Source organism: Hippopotamus amphibius, chromosome 7, assembly GCF_030028045.1.
Source record: "Hippopotamus amphibius kiboko isolate mHipAmp2 chromosome 7, mHipAmp2.hap2, whole genome shotgun sequence".
Classification (NCBI taxonomy): Eukaryota; Metazoa; Chordata; class Mammalia; order Artiodactyla; family Hippopotamidae; genus Hippopotamus; species Hippopotamus amphibius.
In genome coordinates, this window is record NC_080192.1 from 117,421,325 (window position 1) to 117,447,228 (window position 25,904).

Below are 25,904 nucleotides of genomic sequence, written 5' to 3' on the forward strand. Positions count from 1 at the left end.
GGGATTTCTGGGTGTATTTTCAGTGAGGCAGCTGGCAAGTAAAAGCTGACTTTTATGGTTAGTCTTCCTGCGGTAGACTAGAGATCTAAATACGCCATTCTGTTGCCCCTTTCTTCTAGTTTTGGGTGAATTTAGGAAGTATATCTGCTGTTTTCATTAGAACCTTTTTTTTTTTCTGTTGTACTTCTAGCCTCAAAGTATTGCATCATCCCTTCCCTTCATTTTATCCAAAGGACTAGGAATTATAATTATTTTACTAACTTCTTATTTTCCCAGGTCCTAAAGTGAACTTAGAAAGACTGAACTTGCCACCCCTTGTTTTGGTTTGGTAGGACCAAGCCAGGTTCCCCAGGTCTTATTCCATAGGGGATGAGCTCAAGGTCAAATCTTTGTGTTTCCATTTATTTCTGTATGCAGTTATGAGTTGACCTAGTTGTTTTCAAGTTTCCTTCCAAAGAGGAAGGATTGGAGAATGTTTTCGTAGATATTTTTTAAAAACTCTTCTGTTTGGTTCCCATATACGGTAGGGTACGATAAGGATGTAACGTATTACAGCTCCCATTCTATCTGTGAGCCAAGTACAAAACACTTCTCCTCTTCTGATGCAGGCACAGCATATGGAAAAGACTGGGCAATTCTGCCCTCTCTTCTTTCCAGCTTGTGAAAAGCCAGCCGGACCAACTCTTCTTGATTCTAACCACTCTTGGACAGCTTTGATTGCCCACCTTCATTGAGGTCGAAGGGTGGGTTTAATGGAGACTTTAGTTCACATAGGGACAGGTACTACCCCCAGGTCAGTGACTGTTAAACATTTTGAGTGGGTTCTTTAACAGCCAGTTTAAAACTGCTATAATGGTGAGTGGTTCAAGCAACAACCTAACGACAGTTTCTGCATCAGTTTTTATTTTATGGACAGACCCAGCACAGGCAGTTACTCTATCAGCTTAAAGAATTCTCTTAAAGTCATTTAAGCTCATGATATAAATAATTGATTGCTGCCAATACATTAAGATAGTTACTTCAAAACAATTTGTTTTGCTCTTATTGGTCCTAACAAAATGATCGTACTTAGACTCATTTGGGAGAAGCATTGCAAAGTTTTCTTTCTCCAGGGGCAAACAGATCTTTTTTAAAGAGTTTTTGTGTTTCCCTAGGGACATTGAAATGAGTATTTCTCAAACATGGTCTAAGTCTTCTAGAAGTATGGGACCATCCAAAGCCTCACCTGTTATTCCAGAATAGCCCCAGCAGTTTACATGGCAAGCTTGGTGTGGTAAAATGAGCGTGAGCTTTCTGCCCCGGAGACAGTAGTATAGTCGGTAGTTCAGAGCTTCAGTTCCGGAGCCAGGCTGGTCAGGCTGATTGAATCCTGACTCCGTCACTATTAACTTTGTGACTTACGGCAGATCACTTCACCACTCTGTGCCTCCGTTTCCTCACCTGTGGAGTGAGGATAATAATAATAATAATAGATGCATGATGTGATAGCTGACAGTAGATACGTGATGTGATGTGACTGGTAAACACAAGTAAAGTGTTAAGAACAGTGATGAGAACATAATAAATGCTCAGTAACTGTTAACTGCTATTACTACTACTATTGCTACAATCACTATTACTGTTAACTATTTTTTACATACCATCCGGTTAGTGGCTTATTTGATCGCTTCAACAGCACTGTTAGCAATATTACTATGTGGTAAATATTGTTTCCATTTTACAAATAACTCTCATTTGAGAGAGTTTCACATCGAGTATTTAGTTCACAGTTTCATTTCAAGCTATTGACAGAGGAGGGTCCTGGTTATTTCTGTGATATTGTGCTCATGGATCACATGACTTTTGACTTGGCCTTTCTACTTCGTTGCCAAAAGAGCTGACCCAGTAAACTTCAAGACTTCACACCCACCCCCCAAAACCCCAGAACTAACACTAAACTAAACTGGACTTTTGACTTTCTGGGTTAGTTAGGACAGAGTCTTCCCACACAAGTTAGGCAGCAAAACATTTTATCTTGTTACCAGAATGCAGAATTCCTTTTGGATTTGTATCCGTTTCTGTTGAGGCTTGGGGCCAAATAGCACAACTCTGTAATAACACACTTTTAACCTTAACTGTAAGACATGCTACAAGAGAGCCAATTTGAGGTTATGCCTAAGAAAAATTGTCCTGACTTTTAGATTTCAGGAGCCATGTATTCTGACTATATTTTGAGTATCCTTTTTTTTTTAAAGTAAACTTTTTAAGTTGAAGCGTAGTGTACATACAGAACAATGTACAAATTTCTGTTTCGTGGATAACTAGATGGATTTTTTTAAGAGGGTACTTTTAATCTGAATATAAGAATACAAAGAGCAAAACTGCCCAGAAACCACAGTGAAGCAGATAAAATTAGGGGTTTGTTTGTTTGTTTGTTTTTGACAAGCTGTGTTTGTTTGGAGTTGTATGATCTGACATAGGAATACTGGTTTAAATAGATGATTTTATTCTGTAACTGGTGTAGTTGATGAAGGTGATACAAAAGCAAATGGTAGTATAGTATAGAACAGCAATTTATCCTCTCTTTCTCTAGCTCTTTTCTGCTATAGAAATTCTTCCTACTTCCCCAATTAAAGTCTAGACTCAGGCAGATTTGGACTATCAGATAATGATTAGTCTTGTGGGGTGATAGAGGTAGAAGGAACTAAGAGTCTTGCCACTTAGCCCACTCTTTTTTACTGATGAGAAGATGGAGTGCTAGATAAATGACTTTTAGGTTATCCAGCTACTCATTGTTGGCGCTGGGATTTAAACCTGGCTCTGCAGGTATACAGCCAGCATTCTTTTTGGTATCATATTACTTAGTCTGGAAATGGCAGATTTAGTCTCAAAGGGAACATGGTTTCTTGGATTCTTTCTCATTACTGAATGATTTTACAGAAGGCAAGGAGCTTCTTTGTTTGAACTTGATACAAACCCCTAAAATATATACTGTTTTTAGTGACCTTCTTCATTGCATCTTTTTGCCATTATAGCCTATTATAACAAATTTAGACCAAAAAAATGAGTAAATTGAACTAATGTGGCCTGACCATTAATCAGTTTCCTCACCAGGATATCAGACTTAACCCTGTGAATTTACTGAATAGATGACCAGCATATAATTAAGTTCATAAGCCTATGTTATAACAGCATTATAGTGAGCTATGCTCACTTCTCGAAGAAATATTGAGACTGAGCTCCTGTAAAACAGAAGCCTAATATTCTCGACGAGGCCTTTCTTACTTGCCTTTTTTTTTGTTTTTTTTTTTTGTTTTGGAAAAAAATGGGCCTGTGGAAAAAATATTTTGGGAGATGTAGCAAACTAAACAAAATTAGAGAAGTTGTATTTCTTCTTTCTCTTCATCTTCCCTCTCCCTTCTGCTCTGTTATCTCTTCCCCTTCTTCCTCCTCCCCCTTCTCCCCTTCCCAACTTTCTGCATCCCCTTTCTTCCCCTCTTTCTACTCTTCCTCCTCCTCCTTTCCCCACCTTTTCTTCCCTCTCCACACCTCCTCCTTCCCTTTCTCCTTCTGTTCTGTGCCCCACCCCCACCCCACAGGAATCCTCAAAGCCTTTAAAATACCATTGACGTTAATTTCCAAGAGAAGACTATAATATATGACATTTGTAAAACTGATTTAACTGTACAGTGGTTTCTTTTGGGGAGCAAACGTCACATAGGACTGCTGTCCAGTGACCTGTTCTTTGTCAAATAATATGCTAAACTGGGGGTTGTTAGGTATAATTATGGAGAAATAGGTCACCTTGTATCCCCTGAATACATAGCTACCCCTCACTGTTAAAGTGGAAGCAGATGGATGGGTTATATATAACATTTTGGAATGCAGCCATTTTTGCATATCTTTAAAAATGAACCAAAACATTTTAAATTCAACTCACATTAAAATAAGCTATCCTAAATTAAAATATCTAACAGTTACTGAACTTTTTGTTTTTCGCATTGATGGTTGAGGTTACAGTTGAATTATTTTGCTGAATGTGGTAGAGTAGCCATCGGCAAGTGCTTTGGTCAACAAGATAACCAATAGTAAAGTACTGGAATCAGGGAGCTGCAGTGTGGGGCGTGGCTGGACATCCTGTCCCAGGAGGAATGACTTGGCATGCCATTTTTCTAGCAGACATTTGAGAACTGTTTATCCTTGGTGATCATGCTCATAGTTTATTTTTCTTTTTAAGTCATGTTATATTTGGTCTAAATATATAAATAATTATACTTAGTTCAGTCATTGTGTTTTAGAAATAAGCTCTTTAATTTAATGAAATAGTTATTAGAATGCCGGTTTCCTATATGCTCCAGTAAACATTGAACTAGAAGATGAAAACAGTGAACTTTCCCCTCTCTACTTCTTTCTCTATTCCTTGTCAGATAGAAAGATAATTTTACAGAATAAGAATGAAGAATTCTAAGGATTTGTTGAGTCAGGGAATTAATAGTGATACATTGTGTATTTACCTCCGTGATTAATTTTATTTCAGTTCAGGTACTCAGGGACAAAGATTTTATAATTTATTGGCCTGCATAAAATGGACTGATTGGATTCAAGTCCTTTCCTGTTAGGCACATGGCTTGGTGAATGACCAAAAGCAAATGCAGATTTACCTTCACAAGAGAGACATTCATGAAACAGATGGAAGTCATTTTTCTAAGAGGCTCTGAATATGCAAGCATTTTTGATAATAGCCAACTTAACTAAATAGAATATTGTAAAGGTAAGGTGTTAAATATGTAATTATGATTTTTTTTTTCTCAGTCTGTAAGTTGGAAAGTCATTTTACATAGAGTGAACAGAAAATTGTGTTTTTAAGCAGGGTGGTAAAGGGAGTAGACCAGCTTCAGGTAGAGGATAGTGTAGTATTGAAGTATGTAAGAAAGCAGAGAACTCATTTCCTGCATCCATTTTCTTTACAAAGGAGAATTGTTTTCAAATTGGAAAGGGTAGGATAAGCATTATTAAGAAGGAATTGAAGCACAGATAGGTGAGTAGATAATTACAGAGCACTAGACACTTTAAATGAATCTAAGCCTTTAGATTTACATAAATTATATCTCATTGCTATACTGAAAATATAGCAGACATGATTGTCATACACTGTCAGTGAGTGTCTTTTGACAGATAGGAGAGGTGTGAAAAGATTAGTGATCAGCATTGACCAATTTGCAAAAGAAAGGAAAAGGTGATTTCTAGAAAATATAGACTATAAAACTCTATATTGGTCATCTGTCCCCAGCAAACATCTAAGATAAATTATTAATCACATAATTAGTGAGCATTTATAAGAAGGAAGTGGTGATTAGCATAACTTAGAATTTATGTCAAATTAATCCCATCTCTCTTTTTTTTTTCTTAAAAAAGAAAAAGGCAGTTTTCTTTATTTACACCTTCACTGAGTTCCAGGAGCAATTTAAGGTGCCTCACGTAAATACAGAAGACAAAATATAACAAAAGGAGTAGAAAACAGCTTATAGTGGGCATATAGTCCAGGTCCTTTGCTAAGCAGTTTTTGTGTTGTTTCATTTTATCCTAAGCAGACCCCAAAACAACCATTCAGCCAGTTTTTGTAAGATGTGAGAAGTCCCTGCTGACTGTCGCTTAAGCACTTGAGACAGGAATTTTACATGAAAGATCATGTGCTGCAGATGTGAAAATATTTTAGAACAGTAGTTCTCAAGAATTTTGATCTTAGAACCCCTTTTATTTTACACTCTTAAAAATTATTGAGTACCCCAAAGAGCTTTAGTTTGTGTGGGTTATATCTGTTGATATTTACTATATTAGATGTTAAAATTGAGAAGCATTTGAAACAAGAATACATAAGCACATATTCCAGTAGCTGTCAGAGGGGTGACATCATCATCACACTTCCTGTAGCCTCTGGAAAACTCCACTGTATTCTCAAGAGAGAGTGCAAAGGACAAATAGTTTTTAGTGTTATTATGAAAATGAGTTTCACCTTGCTGACCCCTGAAAGGATCTTCAGGACTCTCGGAGGCCCCCAGACCACTCCTTGAGAACCATTGTTCTAGAGGAGGGGTTCAGTCTAGAGAGATCAGGCTATGAAATCCTGCATTGGAGTCTAAGCATCATTTCAAAGAACACTGGTTGATGGACTTGGCCGAGTCTTATACCTCAGTTTAAGCAAAGGCACAGAGAGGTACCAAATGGTGATTCTGAGCAATCTACATAGTTAGAGTGCCATTCATGTCACCAGTGGAAAAATTACTCCTAACGTTCCTTAAGCTCATTTGTAAACTCAAAGTTATTTTTACCTCTGGTTTCTCACAGAACTTTATACATGCCTGGATTGTGCATTAATCAAACTCTAATCCAGTCCAAGGGTCAGCAAACCTTTTCTGTAAATGACCATACAGTAAATATTTTAGGCTTAGTGGACTTTATGTGTTTCTCTGTCACAGTTGCTCATCTCTGCTGTTTTAGCACAAAAACAGCCATAGATAGCATGTAAATGAATGTGACCATATTTGAATAAAACTTTACATGGACACCAAAATTTGAATTTCATAAAATTGTCACGTCAAGAAATACTATTCTTCTTTTGGCAACCCACCCGCAACCATTTAAAAATATGAAAACCCTTGATAGTCCCTGAGCTATACAGAATCAGGCAGCAAGCTAGAATTGGCCCACTGGCCATAGTTTGCTGACCCTGAATCTAATTGATTTGTTTATTCTTTCAGTTACTCATGCATTCACTCATTTATGGAATAAATATTCATTTGTTGGATATCCTTCTAGGCACGGTGAATGCAGTGGTAAGAGAGACCAACATATTATTAAGGCAGAATCTTTCTTCTGTGTTAGACTGAGTTTGCTGAGTCAGAGACTTTCTATTCCATCTCTGCCCCCCAAGAATAGTACATTTCCTGGTACATTTTGAGATGATAATGAATGATTCAACAGAGGAATGAACAAAGGAATAAGCAGTTATTTCTTTGCTAATTATTTCTCCTGTGATTATATGATTATGCTGTCTTATAATGTGAATGTGAAAGAGAAGTGCTACTAAAGACAAATGAGTGAGAAATTTTTAATGAAAGTTATTTTGGAAAGATCTTCGTTGAGTCTAGATATGAGGGTAAAGTTTACATTTTGTCTTTATCGATTAGAGCGCTATCAAAGTGATATGCTTTGAAATGTACTGCTATTCTCTGATAAATCCTCTATATAATTTCTGGTATGAACCTTTTAATTAACATTTAACTTTTATAATACAGCCATAGAGTAGATGGATAAACTGTGAGAGAGGGAAAGTTTTTAACTAAAGGGACATTTTCTCTCATTTGGATATGCCGGATGACATCTTTATATCCTACAAATCGTGTATTTTAAGGATTAAAACCTTGGGTTGAGTTACAGTAACACATTATATTAAGTAGCTCGTTTACTCATAGAGATTAGCTTTTCTCTCAGCACATTGCATTTATGTGGTTTTTCAAGATATTGGCATACAACTTTAAAATACTTGTTACTTCAAATAGTTTTAATCATGAAAATGTGATAATGCATGTTTTCTCTTTATAGGCGAGATAAACTTTGGATTTGCATGGAGTTTTGTGGAGGTGGTTCTTTACAGGATATTTATCATGGTAAGACCAAAGTTATATGTTAAAGAGATTAAGTAGAATTTCTTAAAATATAGTTATTTACTATGTTAAACACTAATGTTGTTTTGAGGAAAGTATGTTTTATCATTATGCTATTTGGATACATAAGGAAATTTAAAATATATGCAGACGAAAGGAGCTTTCCCTTTATAAGCTGGGAAATTACACACAGTTGAATTATTTGCAAATTCTAAAGAAGGCATATTACATATAGCTAGTTCAGTTGAAACAGGAGACAGGAAATGATAGATTTTCCAAAATTGTTTTAGAAGGCTTAATGAAGAAAGTGGGCTTTATATTGATCTTTAAAAGATAGGTAAACCATGGGCAAAGAAGAGATAGAAGTGTGCTCCAGGAGGTGAAACAGCAGCACAGTGATATGAAGTTGTGACATGTTAAATCACTCTCACTGGTCTGTCTGGGGTATATTTGGGGAGTGGGGTCAGATCCAGAGAGCCTTGAAAGCCAGAAGAGGGGACTTTCCTGATGGTCCAGTGGTTAGGACTCCACGCTTCCACTGCTGGGGCACAGATTTGATCCCTGATTGGGGAACTAGGATCCTGCATGCTACGTGGTCAAAAAACAAAAACAAAACAAAAAGAAAGCCAGAAGGAGAAACATGAGAAAATTTCTGCTTTATGAAAAACTGTTTCTTTTCTGAAAATGTTTTTTATTAGGTGTGGCTGTTCTTTATATTTGAGAAAATTTTCCTTGTTATTAACGACATTTTTTATTTCAAAGGTTCAGTGAAAATTGAGAGATATTTGGCATCATTTTGCATTGCAGAACATACATGGTATTTCTGGAAGCTTGTTATAAATTCATAAAGCTATTTTCTTTTTTTGTGTGTGTTCATTTGGACTAATTTCTCTACTGTTTCCACACATTGATTTAATTTCTTTTTTTTCTGAGGTTTTTTTCAGCTAGATCTCCTAGTGGTAAACTCTCATTCTTTGTTCCTTATTCTTAAATGATAGTTTAAGTGGACATAGGCACATTTTCTCCATTGACAGGTATTTTCTGTCAGCATTTTGAAGATACTGGACCATTGTGTTCTAGTTTCTATAGTTGTTGGTACCTTCTGCTAGCTATTGATCCTTTGCAGGTAATCTTCCTTTCTTTCTGGTTGTTTTTAAGGTTTTTCTCTTCATTTCTGATGTTTCTAGTATCTAAGTGTAGATTTACTTTTCCTGCTTGGGACTTAAAGTGCTTATCTCTGGGATTTTAGTTCTTTTATCAAATCTGACAGTGATCAATTATTATCTCTTCAAATATTTTCTCCTTCAGTTCCTCTGATCTCTCCTAGAATTCCAGTTCGATGCACATTATATCTTCATGTCTCTTGAAGTCAGCTTCACGGTTTCCACTTTTTAGTCCCTCAGAGAGCAGAGGGTGCTCCTAACCATCATCCAGTTCACTGATTGTACACCTGTGATGAGTACGTCAGGTTTTCATTTTTGGTGACCGTGTTTTTTATTTCTAGAAATTGTTTAGTTCTATTTCAGATCTCTTTCCATTTTTTGTCTTATTCTTTTTTTGTAATTCTTCATTCCTTCTTTTACATCTTTAGTTTTTATAAGCATACTTATTTTTTAGTCTTAGATTGTTTAATAATCCCATCAGATATACATAATTGGTCTTAGGTGTCTAATTCTGTTTTCTTCATTAAGAAGCAGGAAAGCCAATTTAGTTACAAAAATGGATTGTCTTCATGATTGTGACCATTCCATTTGAGCCCTCTGATACAAGTAACAGTGATATGAATTCATTAGTGCTGATTTGTTTATACATCAACTGAGTCAATGGAAAAAATAATTTTGTATTAACTTGGATGCTGTCACACATGCATGCTGAGAATACACATGCTGAAACACAGCCCCAAACCCTATCTTTCTTTCCATTTACTCCTTTGATTGCACCCAGGTTTCTACCAGACAACCTCCTCATGGCAATGTATACTCCTCTTTGGCTGCAGTCTACACTGCCGTCTACTTACATCACCATATGGAACACATACCTCCATTTCTCTGTGTGTGTGTGTCTGTTTCCTCCACTCCTCTCTCTTTTTCATCATATTGTTATTCTATAGGGAGCAGTATAAATATCCTAGATTACCTTATTTGGTGAAAGAGAAGTTCTACTTCTCTAATAACCACAGTGCTTACTGGGTGTTTGTTTGTTTCTTTGCTGGTGTATTCAAACCATATTTTGATCCAAAATTTTTTGGATCAAAAGATGCAGAATTTTTTTGATTAAAGCCTCCTTTTCAAATTATTTCCACTTATTTCTAAAATACCGTTAAGCCAATTTTTGTATTTTGTGTTACTGTCCTCAATTCCATCATTTACTCCATATGATTTTTTAAAATTTAAATCTTCTTAAAAGGGGAACTATATTAGTTACCCAGTGCTGTATAAAATGATCTTAAAATTTGTCACCTTAAAACAAACATTTATTATCTCACAGTTACTAAGGGTCAGGAATTCAAGAATGGCTTAATTGGGTGATTTCCCTTTTAGGACAGGCCAAAACATGCATAAGACATTTGGTCCATGCCAAAGTCCTTGAAATTTGGTCCTGTCCAAAACATCCCTGAGCATATTTGGTTCGTGCCACATGGTTTTAGACGGGACCAGATATCAAGGATCTTTTGGCATGGACCAAATGTCTTATGGACATTTTTGGCAGGACCAAATATGAACAAATATGAAAAGCCTTTTGGTGTGGACCAAAAGTCTTATGGAGGTTTGGGGCAGCACCAGATGTCTGCTAACTGGGTGCTTCTAGCTCATGGTCACTCATGAGGGTGCAGTCAAGCTCTTGGCTGGAACTGTAGTCATCTGAAGGCTTGACTATGGTTGGAGGATTTACTTTCAAGATGATTCACTTACATGGCTATTGGCAGGAGGTCTCAGTTCCTTGCCACATGGATCTTGACATAGGATAGCTTGAGTGTCCTCACAGGATGGCATCTGGCTCCTCCCAGAGGAAGTGATCCCAGAGAGCAAGGAGGAAGCCACAAAACCTTTTATGATGTAGTCTCTGAATTTGCATTCTGTCACCACCACAATTTGTTCTTTAGAAGCAAGTCATTTCTGTCCAGCCCACACTCAGGAAGGGAATTAAGTTTCACCTCTTCGGGGGAATTCATCAGAGAATTCATGGACGTATTTTGACCACAAGGGTGGGAGACAGCAGGGCAAATTTTGAATTTACATTTTTTCATGAATTCCTTCTTCTCTCTTTGTTCGCTTTTTCTTTGAAGAACGAACATTAGAACCTTTTATTGTTCCAACACAATAGATTTCTTTGTCTCTACTTTTCATTGAACATTTTTCTTTCTGTTTAATATTGTCCTTCAGCAACTTTCTACATTCTGTTATATCATTTATGGTGAATTTTTTTCTCATTTATTTCATAATTTTGAGGTCATCTTCAGTGGGAATTACATATAGCTTTTGAGAGTGTGTCCTTCTGAGAGTGTTGGATTTTTTTTCCTGGGACCCCATTGACCTCTTTGTTTTCAATATATATTTGAACCCTAAAACATGAGTGAAGAAGGGGCCTTTTAAATTCTAAGAGGAGACATTTTTTTCTCCTGTTCAGATCCCAGACCCTGACATACAAATCCCTAATCATCTCCTGGTGCTCTTCTACTATTTTAGTGAGGATGTAGCCCTTCAAGAATTCTGGTTTTATGTGGGTGTTTGTTTTAACTCTTCCTCTGCAGACCTATAACCTTTTCTTTTGTGCCCATATAGGGGATAAACTAAAGCCCTAGCTTACTAAGATTGGCCTTCCCCTAAGAGACAACTAGAATATTTTACATTTTTACCATTCTGTTTTTCATTTCCCTTTTTGCTTTTGGCTTCTGGGCAAGTCTCTTACTGTTTATGAGCTTAGCTAGGCATTTAAAAGATGATTTAAAATTTTTTTCCTGGTGTTATTTTCAGGGTTTTCAGGTTATCTTGTGTGCCTTACTGTGGGAACAGACATCTCAAGAAGGCCTATCATACTGGATGAGACCAGGCTTACAAACCACAGAAATTAGTTACTGTATGGTTTGTTCTCAGACATTTAAACTTAGCCTTGTCCCCAAAAGAATCGAAGTAAAACAGATTTCTCTCTTCCACAGTTATGAAGTACAAGTACTTTGAACTACGCATTTTTACATTGAACTACCCATTTATTGATGTTGTTGATTATTGAGTGATACTGGTTTGAATAAGGGAGAGATCTGTCTCTGTTGATTGGAATTTTTTATACTGAATATGTATTAATTTATACCTATAAAGCTAATAATTTTAGGGAAAAAGTATTAATTTTTAACCTAGCCAGTAATACATGTTTTATGTCAAATTTAAAAAAAAAAAAAGCTTTAATAAAAAGTAGTTAAACTGCTTGGCCATGCTTTCTTAATTTTAACATTTAAGAGGTAACATGATCAGGTGTAAAAATGAAAACGTAATTAATTTCAGTGACTATTTCCATGTTTTATTCATTCCACAGATATTTACAGAGTTTCCACACCCGGCACTGTTCTAAACACTGGGGATACAATGAGTAAATGAGAGTTTTAAAAATTCCTGCCCTCATGGAGCTTATGTTTTAGTAGAATTTAAGTATATTAAGTCTAAATTGCTTAGTGGAACTTGTACAACTTTGTCTCTTATTGAACAAACATACTTTGACTAATTTTATTGACATTAATTTTCTCCTTTTATAGTAACAGGACCTCTGTCAGAACTGCAAATTGCATATGTTAGCAGAGAAACACTACAGGTAAATTCAATGCTAATTAAAAAGTAGTGTTCTGTATTAAACTAAATGTTTAATTATTGTGCATTACCTGTTAAGTAGAGTAAGAATGAAATATTCTAAAGTTGTGTAATAAATTATATTTGCAAATAAATACTTTAAAGCTTCAGTATGATAACATACCTCCTAAAATTTAAGCACTATGGATTTGTTACTTATTTATTTTTGTATTCCTCTTAATACCAAAGAAAGGCTTGAAAATTAAGCACTCTTATGGGATTGAAACTCATTCTGATACTAATTGTATATTTACTTCTAAAAAGTTATTTCAAACTACTTTCAGAGTTTAATGAAAATTATTTGTCTTAGGAAAATTAGTGGTTCAAACTGAGCTCTGCTTCTTTGATTTTCTTGATTCTTTTATCTTTTCATATATTATGGTAAAATAAAGTGATTATCAGTAGAACTTTCTGTAATGAGTAAATAAATAAGAAAGAATACTACTCGGTTGATCACTTTAAATCCCAAATTGTGCTGTGTAGTAAAGTCTTGTTAATTTTTCTTTTTTTGAAACTCCAGGGATTGTACTATCTTCACAGTAAAGGAAAAATGCACAGAGATATAAAGGTATATATCATATGTTTACCTAATGGCCCTCTCTTCATTTCTAAATATTCTGATCAAACTGATGAGCAGAATTGCCTCAGTTATTCTATTTGATGAATTAGTGATCTTACTATGTTACTCCAATAAAATTGAGTGATACTTGGAAGGGTTTTATTAATTTTTTTATAGCAGCTCTATTGAGATACAGTTCACATACCGTAAAATTCATCCTTTCAAAGTGTACGATTGTGGATTCATGCTTTAGTAACATATTTTAGCTTATTTATGGTTATTTATTTATAAAATCCAAATTAGCTTCATAACTTCCATTAAGTTACAGTCTTTAGGAAGTTTCATGCTTTGAGCATTGTGGTAAACTTTGGCGGTCTTAAGGAACCGTAGTTAATAATGTATCAAAATGGATAAATTAAGCCTTGTCCTTTGCTGCTGGTCTTTCACTGGCAGAGGAGAGCAGGTGCAATGGGCATGCTGTGGTAAACCACCCCTGTGGTAGAACTCTGAGGTTATTTCCAAAGATACTGCTGTCTCCCCAGCTTGGATATTTTCTCCATTTCTTCGTTCTTCCTCATTCATCTTACCTTCTGCTTTTTCTCCCCTCCTTTCGTTTTCTGAGGTTTTCTCTAACATAAAGGTTCTGACCCTTTTTTGTGGGGTGAGAGTGGGGTGAGGGGGAAGGAGGACGTGGATCATGTGCGCTTTGAGCCTCTGATGAAAGCCATGGACTCTCTCCTCAGAAAATGCCCTTATGCACATGCCTTCACATTTTGCATGAAATTTCAATGGACTCTCACATCACCTGCTGAGATCCTCTGCTTTAAGTATTGTTCATAAGCCACTTAAAAGACATGAGCAAAGAGCCTTGGATTCAAAGGTAGGAGAGATCCTAAGAAGATAAGTAAATCAAGAAAGATTCTCTGTCATTGGTACTTAAATGATCCAGAAGGATTGATAGATTTTTGTCAGAAATGGAGGTTGGAATGCCTCTAAGCAGAGGGAACCGTGTGAGCTAAGATATGGAGGTCAGAAAGTGTGGGGTCATTTTAGGGAGTAGAAAGGCTGCACCATAGAATTGAAGAGAAGAGAATGTAGGAGAGTGATAAGAGATGGGGTTGGCCAGGAGGTTTGGTGGTCCATTATGCAAGAACTTATGTGCTGGACTTCAGAGTTTGGGCCTAATTGGGTGGATTCTGGCCATCGCCACTATTTTTACCCTGTCTAAGCCACCGTTATATTATATCTCACCTAGCCTTCTGGAATAGCCTCTGACTTCTCCTTCTAATAGAGCAGGTATCCACCTGCTCCCATTTTTGAGTAATCCTAGTTAGTTCTCTACCTCACACCACAGTGACCTTTTTAAATCAGATCTTGTCACTCCTGCTTATAAACCACTGTTGGCTTCCCATCATACCTGGTATAATATTGAGATGTTTTTACCGTGGCCGTTAAGGTTATGCATGATCTGGCCCCTGCTTTCCTGATCTCACACATCTCTCCATTTTACTCATTCTGTTCTAACCACACTAAAGAGTTCCTGGAGTATGTAGGTCCTTCTGGTCCCAGGACTTTGTATTTGCTATTACGTCTTTCTAGAATATTCTTCTAGATTTTGGCACAACTCTGCACCCTCTCTTCATCTAGATCTTTGCTTAAATATCCCTGCCTTAGAGAGGCCTTCCCTTCCTGCTTTATCTTCAGAGCACTTATCTCTACCTGGCTTTGAATCATATGTTGGTTCATTGATTCGTGTATGTGTGTCTGTGTGTATTCACTTTTAGATTTTCTTTCTCTCCTACTTGGGTGTAAACTCCATGAGAGCTGGAACTTTTTCATTACTATAACCCCAGAGCTTAAAATAGAATCTGGTTCCTAGTAGTCTCTCAGGGAGAGAGCGATGAATGGATGCACAGATGGATAGATGAAAGGAAGCATCATAAGTGCTGGTGACATGATGTAAGATGTAATTTAGAAAAATTAATCTGGAGCTGGGGAAAGACCAAACTGAAGACTCTGGCACAAATCTAGATAGCTAGGGCCTAATTCAAGTTAAAATCCTTACTCTAATTTCTTTTTCCTTTTTCTCATTTCTCCCATTTACTCCTTAGAGCTGCAGTAATATCAAGGGGTGCAGGTTTTAGTTATTTCTTCCTCTCTTGGGGGCTGGAAGAGGTGGGAGGAGCCTGTAATACTACCTTTGAGAGATGAAAGTGTTTGATCAGTAAGAAAATAACATTCAGATTAAAACTAATATGTCACTTTCATAATAACATTCATATTATGTTAATAGCAGCTTTTTGCAAGGCAGAACATTTTATAAGGATAGTCGAATTGCCTAAAAAGTGGACAGTAAGTTTTCCTATGAATGTTGTAATGATTTAACATTTTAATTTGGAATAGTTTAAATTGTAAGTATATCTAGGTCTAAGGCTGCCACTTGTGATTACTTTAAATATATATGTTTAATCTGTTATATGTGCTGTCTGATAAAATGTTTCCTACTTTAACTAAAATGTTCTCACTTTGAAGGGAGCTAACATTCTATTAACGGATAATGGTCATGTGAAATTAGGTAAGTAAATTTGAATTTCGTCACTTGCACAAATATATTCCAAAACATAATAAGTTTATGTTTTCCTTTGCAGGACTAGGTTTCTCTCCCTCAGCAACATCTGTATATTTTTAAGTGGAAATCTCATTGCAGGACATGACATGTATAATCCCTCTGTATCTGTTTCCTCTTCTCTTAAATGGGGATAAAGTCTGTCCTTCACACATGACGGATTTGTTATAAAGATACAGTGAAATAATATCCCTTGAAAATTCTTTCACCTCTAATCCTAGGAATGGGACTTCTAGTAAGAAATCTGTACAAAATTACCTTTTAACCGAAAAACAACAAAAGCCAATAAATCTATAATGCCAAAAATCCTACCTACTCACACAAACTTTTAAAATAAAACACAGTATTAGGTATATAAGAATGTAATTTAGATGCTAAATGGTGCTTTATTTGAAACTGTAACTTTTGGTTGTCAAATTATGATTAAAACGGTTGCAACCTAAATAATAATTTGAAAGTTTAAAACAGAGAACTTGTACATATAGTAACTTTATAAACAAAGTTATATCTGTTAGGTATTATATGAAGTTTTTATTAATAAATATGAAACAATTATTTTGCACTACATACCACGATAAAACATCAAAATTCAAATATTTATCTTCTAAAAATGTGATTATACTGTTTTGACCTACAGCCTGTAATAGGACTAGTCAGTTTAAAAGTACAGTAATTTACATATAATAAATTTTTCCTAAGCCGCCTCTAAATATGAGAAAAGCAGTTATCTAATTGTTGATGGCTTAGTGAACAGTTTCCATCTACAATTTAATATTTTGTGTCAGTATTGTGTGCCTTACTCAGAGACATCCTATATATATCTAGTTTATAAAGATTTAGAAATCATCATAAAAAACTAGAAGATATTAGAACTCAACATACTTAAAAAACAGCAACATGAAAATAAACTGACATAAAAATAAATTTCTTGATAGAGATTAGTATTGGTATTAGAATGTATTGCTAAGGTAAGATTTTGGGGACTATTCTGTTTGAATGTCTTTTCAAGGTAGATAGATTCACCAATAGAAATTTATTGGTTTTTGGTTTTTGTTCATTTGTTTGTTTGTTTTTTATGTCAGTTGTCATGTTTATGGCAGGAGATGAATGGAATATATTCCTACTTAAGGTCCCTTCCAGTGATTTTCCTTGAATTGCAGTTAAAAATTTTAATGTGATGTTTGAAAATATCTAATTTCTGTGAAATTAATTTAATGAAAAAAATTATTAAAAATTTCTTCTCATGTACTTTAAATAATTTTACTTTCAGTTTTATTTTCTAAATGTTTCTTTTTTTTTTTAATAGCTGATTTTGGAGTATCTGCTCAGATAACAGCTACAATTGCCAAACGGAAATCTTTCATTGGTACACCATATTGGTAATTATATTTTAATTGATAATTTAACTTTTTGTTTTTCTATCATTATTGTATGCAGTGTTTATTAAAAAATAGACCAAATGGTCAAAATTATTAGAACTAAAGCAGATAAGGAGGTCATCAACAGGCTCAGTAATTTAGGCATGTACCCTTGTGGATGAATTACATAGCCGTAGAATATTCTACCATGTTGTTTTTCATTAAGTGGAAAAGGCTTTAAAGATTAAAGTGGCTCTTAGAAACCTTGATATAGTTCCAGTTTTGCCAAAAAAGCCAACTCTTCGTCCTACACATATTACACGTATTTTCACAGATAAGTCCATATTCTGACAAATTTTTCAACATTATATTATTCACAGTATTCTCTTGCTCAAAACTTTTTGACATATCTTGGTTGCACATAAGATCAGATACATATTGCTTAGCATTTGGAGTCTTCCATTGTCTGGCCTCTATCTGCCTCATTAACTTTAAGTCCTACTAGTTGCCTCCGCAGACCTTCCTCTCTTAGCCATGTTTGTTGGCTGGGTATTCTTTGATCGTTTTATAAAAACTGTCTTATTCATTTATTTGTTCAACAAGTGTTTTTGACCACTTACTGTTTGCTAGATATGCTATTAGTCATTGTGAACATAGTGGTGGACAGGTATAGAGCTTTTTTGTTCACACTGTTAAAACCTTGAAGTAACGGCACTCTGGAAATCTAAACAGTCCTTCAGCGTAAGTGCTACCGTCCCTCCCCCAGTGCCCTCCTGACCTGCCTCCTCAGCAGTGGGATTGCACTGATCTGGGTGACGTGTTTTCATGTTTAAGATATGATATATACCATTTTTTATATGGATTCATCTTTTTATCAGATACATACTTTGAAAGTCAAATAGTGCTAAAGAGACTTATAAAATCTCTTCTAGTTGTGTCTTCTGCCATCTCTACCATTATCCGTTATTATTTATAGGCTTTATGTTACAACAGGTGAAGATTTCAGTTCTCTTCGTTCATCATTCAATCTTCTTATCCTTTCAATGTACTTGCTGAGTCAATTATACTACTAATACATTTACTATCTTGAAAATTTTTTTTCTTGTCTCTAATAATTTCTTCATTTTTTATTTGCTTCATTTATATTTTTAATCCCTGGCCAAGATTTTCATACCTTTCCACATTATGCAGTCTGTAAAATGCCTCTATATAATTTTCCGTACCATAAATAAAGCCTATCGAATTATTTGTCAATCCTGATTTTGGGGGGGGGGGGTTGGCTTTGTTTTAATTTTTTTTTAATTAAATTTAATTCTTCCTGGGGTCCTCCTCCCTCCTACTCCAATCTGAATTGTTTGTTTTCTAGGTCTTTTCTGTAGCTTCTCCTTGGGGATTCATTTCATGGAAGCCAAGTCTTCCTCTTTCACGAATTTCTCCCTCACATGTTTTGATAACTTCCTGAGAAATTCGAGGAGTAAAATTTTTGAGCCTCTGCATGTGTAGCTTCACACACACATGGTTTATACCTTGGATATGTATAGAATTCTAGGTTGGAATTTTTGAAGCATCGCTCTCATGTCTTTTCTCTGATGATGATGGGAAGTGTGATGCCATAAGGACACATGATATTTGAATGTAACCCCTCCCCACTAGAATCTTTTGGTGGTTTGGTATCCCGTGGTGGTGTACCTCAGAATGTTTTTTTTGTTCTTTTGTCATTTTTACTTTTGTTCATTGTACTTGGCATTTGTGCTTTTCAATCAGGATTCATGTCTTTCAGTTCTGGGAAATACTCTTATATTACTTTTTTTATTTCTTTGCTGTACTTTTTCCTGCTCTCTCTTTCTGGAACTCGTTAATTATATCTTGGACCACTTGGATTAATCCATTAATTATCTTTAAATTTTCTCTCACTTTTGTTCTACTTTTAATAAGATTTCCAAAGCTTTTGAGACTCACGCTTTCATGATGGAGGCTTCCCTCAAATGTCTAGTAATCCTAATCTTCTGGTTTACATTGCACAGCAAGGCACTTAAAGCTGATGGATAGCTCTGTGCACGTAGGAGGTAGCTTGTAAACCCAGTTTTTAGTGTCCCTGCACTGAGCAAGTGAAGGAAGCTAAGGGATTCACTGTTCCACACAGACTTCTGCTGCTCCCAGTCCCTGGTCTCCTTTGTTCCTGAAATCTCTGGGTCTGAAGCCCCTCGTCCAGTTTCTCTTGGTCTTTATCCAGTAGGAGTGGGGAAGGAGTAATTGCTGGGCCTTAGTGGATGAGAAGGGAAATCTGGGGGACTGACTATTTGTTGTTGAGACATGACATTTGCAAATATACCTGTTTTCAACCTCAGCCTTAACTCTACTTTTGTTAGTTTGTAACCCTAATTTGTCAGCCTTTCTGGGATCCTTAGGGGCTAAGAACCAGCTAGTTGGAACCTAGGCATCAATAAAGTAGTAACTGTTGTACATTAAATTTTACTTATTTCTGGGGTTCTTGGCTTGCTAGTTGGTCTTTTCCTCTACACACACTTAGGTTTGTCCTTCCTCCTATTTGCCACATCATTGACTAGTATTTTATTTGCAGTCCGAATATGTCTGCTGGATTTTTCAAAGGTGATATGTTTATATTTCTCTTTTTTGTCCTCCTTATTGTTTGGAGTTGATTTCTGAGAGGAATAAGAGCTTAAAGAGCTATCTGGTATTATTTTTAGGTACACTGTCTCCTCAGTTTGATTTTAAACATCTGGAGGAACTCTCATTGAATCTCCAGGGTCTAGCATGATTCTCTACACATAATTAATAAATGTTTATTGATGATAACTGATCTCCAACAAAAGCTTCTGAGGTTAAAAACTAATGTCCTTCTTCTGGTGAGAGTAGGTACTACCTTGGGAGCATGTGAAATTGTGAATTAGACAAAGTAAATTTTGGAACACTCCAACTCGTCAACTCTCTTTCTAGTACCATATCTTTCCCACCTAAACTCTAGGGATGTAGAGTAGAATGGAATCTCTCATTCATTGTGACTAAGCTTGGTAGTTTTTCAGTTAATCAAAAAAGTCTGTGAAATTGGCAGATCTCAAAATTAATACACTATACATGTACCTTAAACATTTTATTTCAATTTAAAACGTGAGTGGTTTTTTGTTTTGTTTTGTTTTTTTTTTTGCCAGTCTTTTGGTACAGGGCCAAGGCCTTTTCTTTGCGTGGATAAATAGTTAGATGTAAATCAACCACATTTCCTAGTTCATGTTTCTCTAAAGTGCAGTGAGAACCTAGACAATACAAAGCATGTGACTGTTTTCCAGTCAGGTTTATTGGGGTATAAATTTAGCCTTATTAGGTGTACAGTTCTATAAGCGTTGAGAAACTCTGTGGTAGTGAAAAATGCCACCACAATCAGTGTAAAACATAGGTTTCCATCACCCAGGAAAGTTTCCTTTTGTCCCCTTTTCAAAAATTCTTTTCACCCACCTGTAGCCTCTGGCAACACCTGATCTGATTTCTGTTTCTGTAGTTTTGCCTTTTCCCCCAATGTCATACAAATGGAATTATGCAGTATGTAGCCTTCCTAATCTTTTACAGCTGTCCGGTTTTAACCTAGTTTGCCAGATTTTTTTGTTTTTTTGTCTTTAGAAACTTGTCTTTAACTAAAGTTTTTCTAAAGCATACACTTTAATTTTCATAACAACTTACTCTTTTTACCTTCGTAATAAATTAGTTTTTATAATATTTAAATTCTGTGTTTATAATAACAAATATAACACATAAACAGGTTCAGAGATGACTTGGTTGACTGGGTACGCATACAATTTAACTGGCAGGAGTAGAAGTGCACAGGGTGGAATCATCTTTCACTCATATTTTTGTAGAGGACGGGAGAACATCAGCTGCCATGGTGAGCTAGTTAAGAATATGTCACCTGTGTGCACTTTCTTCCTCTACAAGGGGGCATTTCCAGAGCTGGCTGGAATCTAGCCATCAATAAAATTACAACTGACATCCTTTAAAATTCACTTTTCTTATGATAATTTGAATATTCATGAGAGCTACTTTAAGATTAAAAACATCTTAAGATCAAGCGTTTAGAAAATTAGAGGGATTTTTTTTTTTTTTTTTTTTTTTTTGGTTAACTTTACTGACTTGTTGACTGTCCTGAAATCGTACCAGGAAGACAAACATACTTGTAAGGCTGCCTACTTAAATCAGCTTTTGATATGTTAGAGATGAAATGTTTATCTCAAATAGTTCTTTTCAAAAGTACTGCTTAGGATTTGAAATTTTTTTATATTTGAAAATCAGTATAACCATTTAATAAGGTACAAGTTTATAGAGGTATAATTAGAATAAGACTACAGTAAAGTTGAAAAAACAAAAAAACTGAATTTTGGTAACTTTCCGCTGAATAAATACATTTTTTTAAAAGCAGACACTAATTTTTGTAACTTTCTACTAACCAATTAAATATGAATTAAGTACTAAATGAAGGTTCTTGGTGCCCCAGTAAATAGTTCTAGTCAAGTGAAAACAGTCAGAGGCCAAACTGCGTTTTATTGACGTAAGAAGGAAGAGCTAAAAATGATATATTGTTTATTACAACATGTTATTTCTTTATAGAATTTTGCATGTACAGAGGAAGAAACATTGGAATGTGGACCAATTTGGTATATGTTGCTCTGTTACAGTTGTAAATTTTTATAAACCCTTTAGTAAGTAGCTTAGCAAAGTAATAAATGAGAAACCAGTAAGGGCTTCCGATGGAGGGTCTTATGAGATGTCGAGATCTTGGGAAGTATGGGCCTTTTAAGTAGTACATACTTATTTTTCAGATGGCAAGGCCTAAATAGGCCTCAGCTTACACAGTGATGGTTCCATGTGCCTCTGGTGGGAATATGAGGGAAAATACAATAAACAGGTTTTTCTTTTCTTCAGGATGGCTCCAGAAGTCGCAGCTGTTGAGAGGAAGGGGGGCTACAATCAGCTCTGTGATCTCTGGGCCGTGGGGATCACTGCCATAGAACTTGCTGAGCTTCAGCCTCCTATGTTTGACTTACACCCGATGAGGTCAGTGTGTCATAGTTGGAGAATCCTGTGCTTAAATGAAGGTCCTCCCCCCCCCGCCCCCCCAGTATTATGTATCATGTCACGAACAAATAATATTCTTAGTCTGGCTTTACCTTATTTGGCAATAGTAGAAATAGAATTAATATTATATATTAAAATACACAATCTTAAAATGCTGTGTAATGATTGTTGATTTTTCAGAGCATTATTTCTAATGACAAAAAGCAATTTTCAGCCTCCTAAACTAAAGGATAAGATGAAATGGTAAGTATTTTTGTGTTATTTACTTTTATAGTCATGAGCAAAAAAAAAAATTGAAATTTTAAAATCTGATATTCAAAATTTCTTAGGTCAAATAGTTTTCATCATTTTGTGAAAATGGCACTCACCAAAAATCCAAAAAAAAGACCTACTGCTGAAAAGTTACTACAGGTATTATTTTTGCCCTGAAGCATGTCTTTTTTTCAAAAGATGAACTGTCACTCAATCAGACTTCTAATGAGTGTTCTATACCATGTTCTTTTATTTTATAGCACCCGTTTGTCACACAGCCATTGACACGGTCCTTGGCAATTGAACTGCTGGATAAAGTGAATAATCCAGACCATTCCACTTACCATGATTTTGATGATGATGATCCTGAGGTAGGAACAGTTTTTACCAAGTGGTGTACATAACATACATGCACATCTCAAAATCAGTTCTTTTAGGTTCTGGGTTTCGTTTAAAGAGACTCTTGAGGGAAGAGTTAACTCCTTAACTTTGCCTGTGCTAGGGAAGTCGTGAGCTGCATTTTTCCTGTTGACTACTTATAGAGACCGTTTTCTGAAAATGACAAAGGCAGAATCATCTGATCCACTTCTTGAAATTACTGTAGTTATTTTAAAATAGTCATTTTAGATGAAGTTGCCAAATAAATATTCCATTGTAAAAGAGAACGCAAATGGGAAGCACTTACACAGGATGTTAGAATACACTCAAAATTTCTATTCCATTTTCTTCTCAGAAAGAATCCTTGTACAATACTTCATGAGTTATTAGTGGTCATTAGAAATTATAGGGTTGACTTTGTTGGTGACTAATACCCTAATTGTCTGCTATGGACACGTTTAAAAATGAGCCAGTGTAGTTAGAGAGTTAGAGAAATAACGCTACCATGATGGGACCATTGATAGTAATGGAAACTTCACTTCAGCTGGCATATGTAACATTCCTAAGTCAGCTAATAATTGTGGCACCTAAGATAAACTCACTATATGTGACATTTCAGAATTCTGTCATTGGGTCTGTAACTGAGCTGCATAGCCTTGAACTTGACTGGCTTTTGGAAGGTACTTAAAATGTGGTAAATTTCATTGATGATACTGAAGAAACAGTAGCTTTCAGTGGTCAGAAAGATGGTCTCAGATTGTCTTAGGTCAGAGGGAACCTTTCTGTCAATTCACCATTGTTCTGGCTTGTCATCTTTATACAACTGTAAATAAGCTGCTGTCCTTTTGTTTAAAAGTCTGGAAAGGCATTTGGAAACAAAAAATTTAAGAATTGTAAAGTATTATTGATTTTTTTACTAGGGGAGAAATTGGGCTTTGTTCTTTTGCTATATAAGTTCTTCTATAATTTAATATACAGATGTTCCTTGATTTGCATGGTAGTAAAGGATTGTAAAAATGACCAAGTGAGCTGAAATCCTGCAAAGCGATCTTAATAGTCAATAAGGAAAATTGTAATTGTTCTGTGACCTTGAACATTTTTTGTCAGAAGATTAAAAACTCTCTTACTATCAGTTTTAAAGGTATACGGAATTAAAAAAAATAGTAAAACTAGTATTTTATTTAGTACACTGTAAAAGAACCTGTGAGAATTAACATGTTTCTTTTCTTTGTTTAAAAAAAACTTCTGTGGATTGTTTCATTATCAGGTAGTCTGTTTATTGAGTAGATTGCACAGCATTTGCCTTCTTGTTATATAACTTTTTGACACAGAGCAAGTATCTTTTTTATGCTTTGGTCAATGTCTTCCTTTCTAAGTTCAGATCAGCTTCCATCATTTTATCCTTTGAACTTTTAATACATGAAATAATCTCAGTATTGCTGTGATGTGAATTTTTGCCAGTGCCCCTTCTTCTGGGGCATCTTCATCCTTTTTGTCAGAACTTCTTTCTTCACTTATGTCAGGTTCACTTTCACTAAGTTATCCTGGCTGTGTGTCTGCAGTCTCTTGAATGGCAGCAGTGTAAGCATTCTCACAGTCAGCTGTTTTCTCCTGTAACTTCATTTATGTTTGATTCAAACTACATTTCCAACATTATCCAGGACTATTACTTTCTGTTTCTTTGCAGCAGTTTTATCTTTGTCGGCTAGTTCCTTTCAGTTATCAATCTTTGTAAAAATGTCACATGAATATATTCTCACTGGGAGACAAGGAGGCAGTAATACACTACACACTTTGCTGTCTGCTCATGGACTGGATGACAGATGCTCAGTGACCAGTCAGAGACAGACTTTGAAAGTAGTGATGTGATTAGTCACTGATCATGATGGGTATCTGTTATTCTCATAGTGATTTGTGGACTGAAGAGCTAGCAGTGAAGTTTGTGTTTTATGCAGTTATAATTAATTATACTGAATGTTGATAAGATATTGATATACTGAATAATATACAATTAATGTTATATAATATACAATTAATATTACTGGCAACTGAAATTTGAACCATGTTATAGAGGACTAGTATAATTTAACTATATTACAGTAACTGAAATTCGTGCATATCAAGACCACAGGACAAGGACTGCCTGCACTCTTTCAGTGCACTAGATGCTGCATTGTTGTCTCTTACTTCATCCTGTTTACTTGTTGTGATGAATTATAAAGTCCTTTAAAATGTGTTTAAAGAGGAGAAATAATAAACTAAATATAGAAGCAACCTGTGGAATAAAGATTCTTCTGAAATTTCCTCATATAGCAGAGAAAGGAATTTCTCCTTCCTATCAAGACTGTTGTTAATATTATAATTGTTGACTGGGGTGGGTAACTTCTTCTCACCATAGTTTAAGATCATAATAATACTTTCCCCAGAGAAATTGGTAGTAATTTATACATATATAATACTACAATATATGTTATACATAATATGTAGTATCTAACAGTCTCATTATTTGCAAATGATCTGTAATTGTAATTGCTAAGTGCTGTGCTGTCACTCAGAATTTGAATGTATCTAACTAGCATTTCAGCACTTGCTGTGATACTATACATATTGTGTGGAAGCTGAACTCTCTTGAAAATATTTAGGACACATACTAGTTCTACTTTAGTCTTTAGTTTTTTTAAATTTATTATCCATTATTCACAGTGGAAGAAAGTAGACTTTTCATGTAGGGTTCCCATGTAGTTTCTGTTTTAGAAGTACTGCACGTCGAAGTAATTGTGATTCTGATTTTTACTTGATAGTATTTTCTTCTCCTGTATGTTAACCCATTTAACAAGTACAGCATTATAAGATTTAATAGTTGAAGCTGGGAAAGTAAAACCGTTTTCATAGAAAGCATAGGTTTCATCCATATTCACTGATAACAGCAATATGTATGACTAATCTAACATGATACCTATTTTTGCCTGTTTGTTTTTGCTCCAGATATTGTGATCAAAAGTTCAGGGTTTTTCTTGTTCTGCAGCTAACTAGCTGAATGTCCTCATCTATAAAATGGAGATTAATACTTGTTTCACAGTTTATTTTGAGGACAGAATGAGCTAAATAAGTATATGAAAGCGCTTTGTAAACTACAAATCACTGTGTACATGTAAAGTTTAAATACTT

The 25,904-nt window shown here is 35.3% G+C and overlaps 1 protein-coding gene across 10 annotated transcripts in view; it reads left to right on the forward strand.

Annotated features, from left to right (window-relative positions):
• Positions 1-25,904, forward strand: part of MAP4K3 (mitogen-activated protein kinase kinase kinase kinase 3) — a 159,866-nt gene that overhangs the window by 77,121 nt on the left and 56,841 nt on the right. For all 10 annotated transcript variants that reach the window (XR_009054744.1, XR_009054745.1, XR_009054743.1 and 7 more), the window contains 9 exons: positions 7,582-7,646; positions 12,391-12,446; positions 13,002-13,049; positions 15,573-15,615; positions 16,973-17,045; positions 21,954-22,085; positions 22,287-22,349; positions 22,436-22,517; positions 22,619-22,729. Coding sequence is in view for 7 of the 10 variants with exons in the window: in XM_057742254.1 (XP_057598237.1) it covers positions 7,582-7,646; positions 12,391-12,446; positions 13,002-13,049; positions 15,573-15,615; positions 16,973-17,045; positions 21,954-22,085; positions 22,287-22,349; positions 22,436-22,517; positions 22,619-22,729 (673 nt within the window). In the remaining 3 variants the exon portion in view is untranslated. The remainder of the gene's footprint in view (positions 1-7,581; positions 7,647-12,390; positions 12,447-13,001; positions 13,050-15,572; positions 15,616-16,972; positions 17,046-21,953; positions 22,086-22,286; positions 22,350-22,435; positions 22,518-22,618; positions 22,730-25,904) is intronic.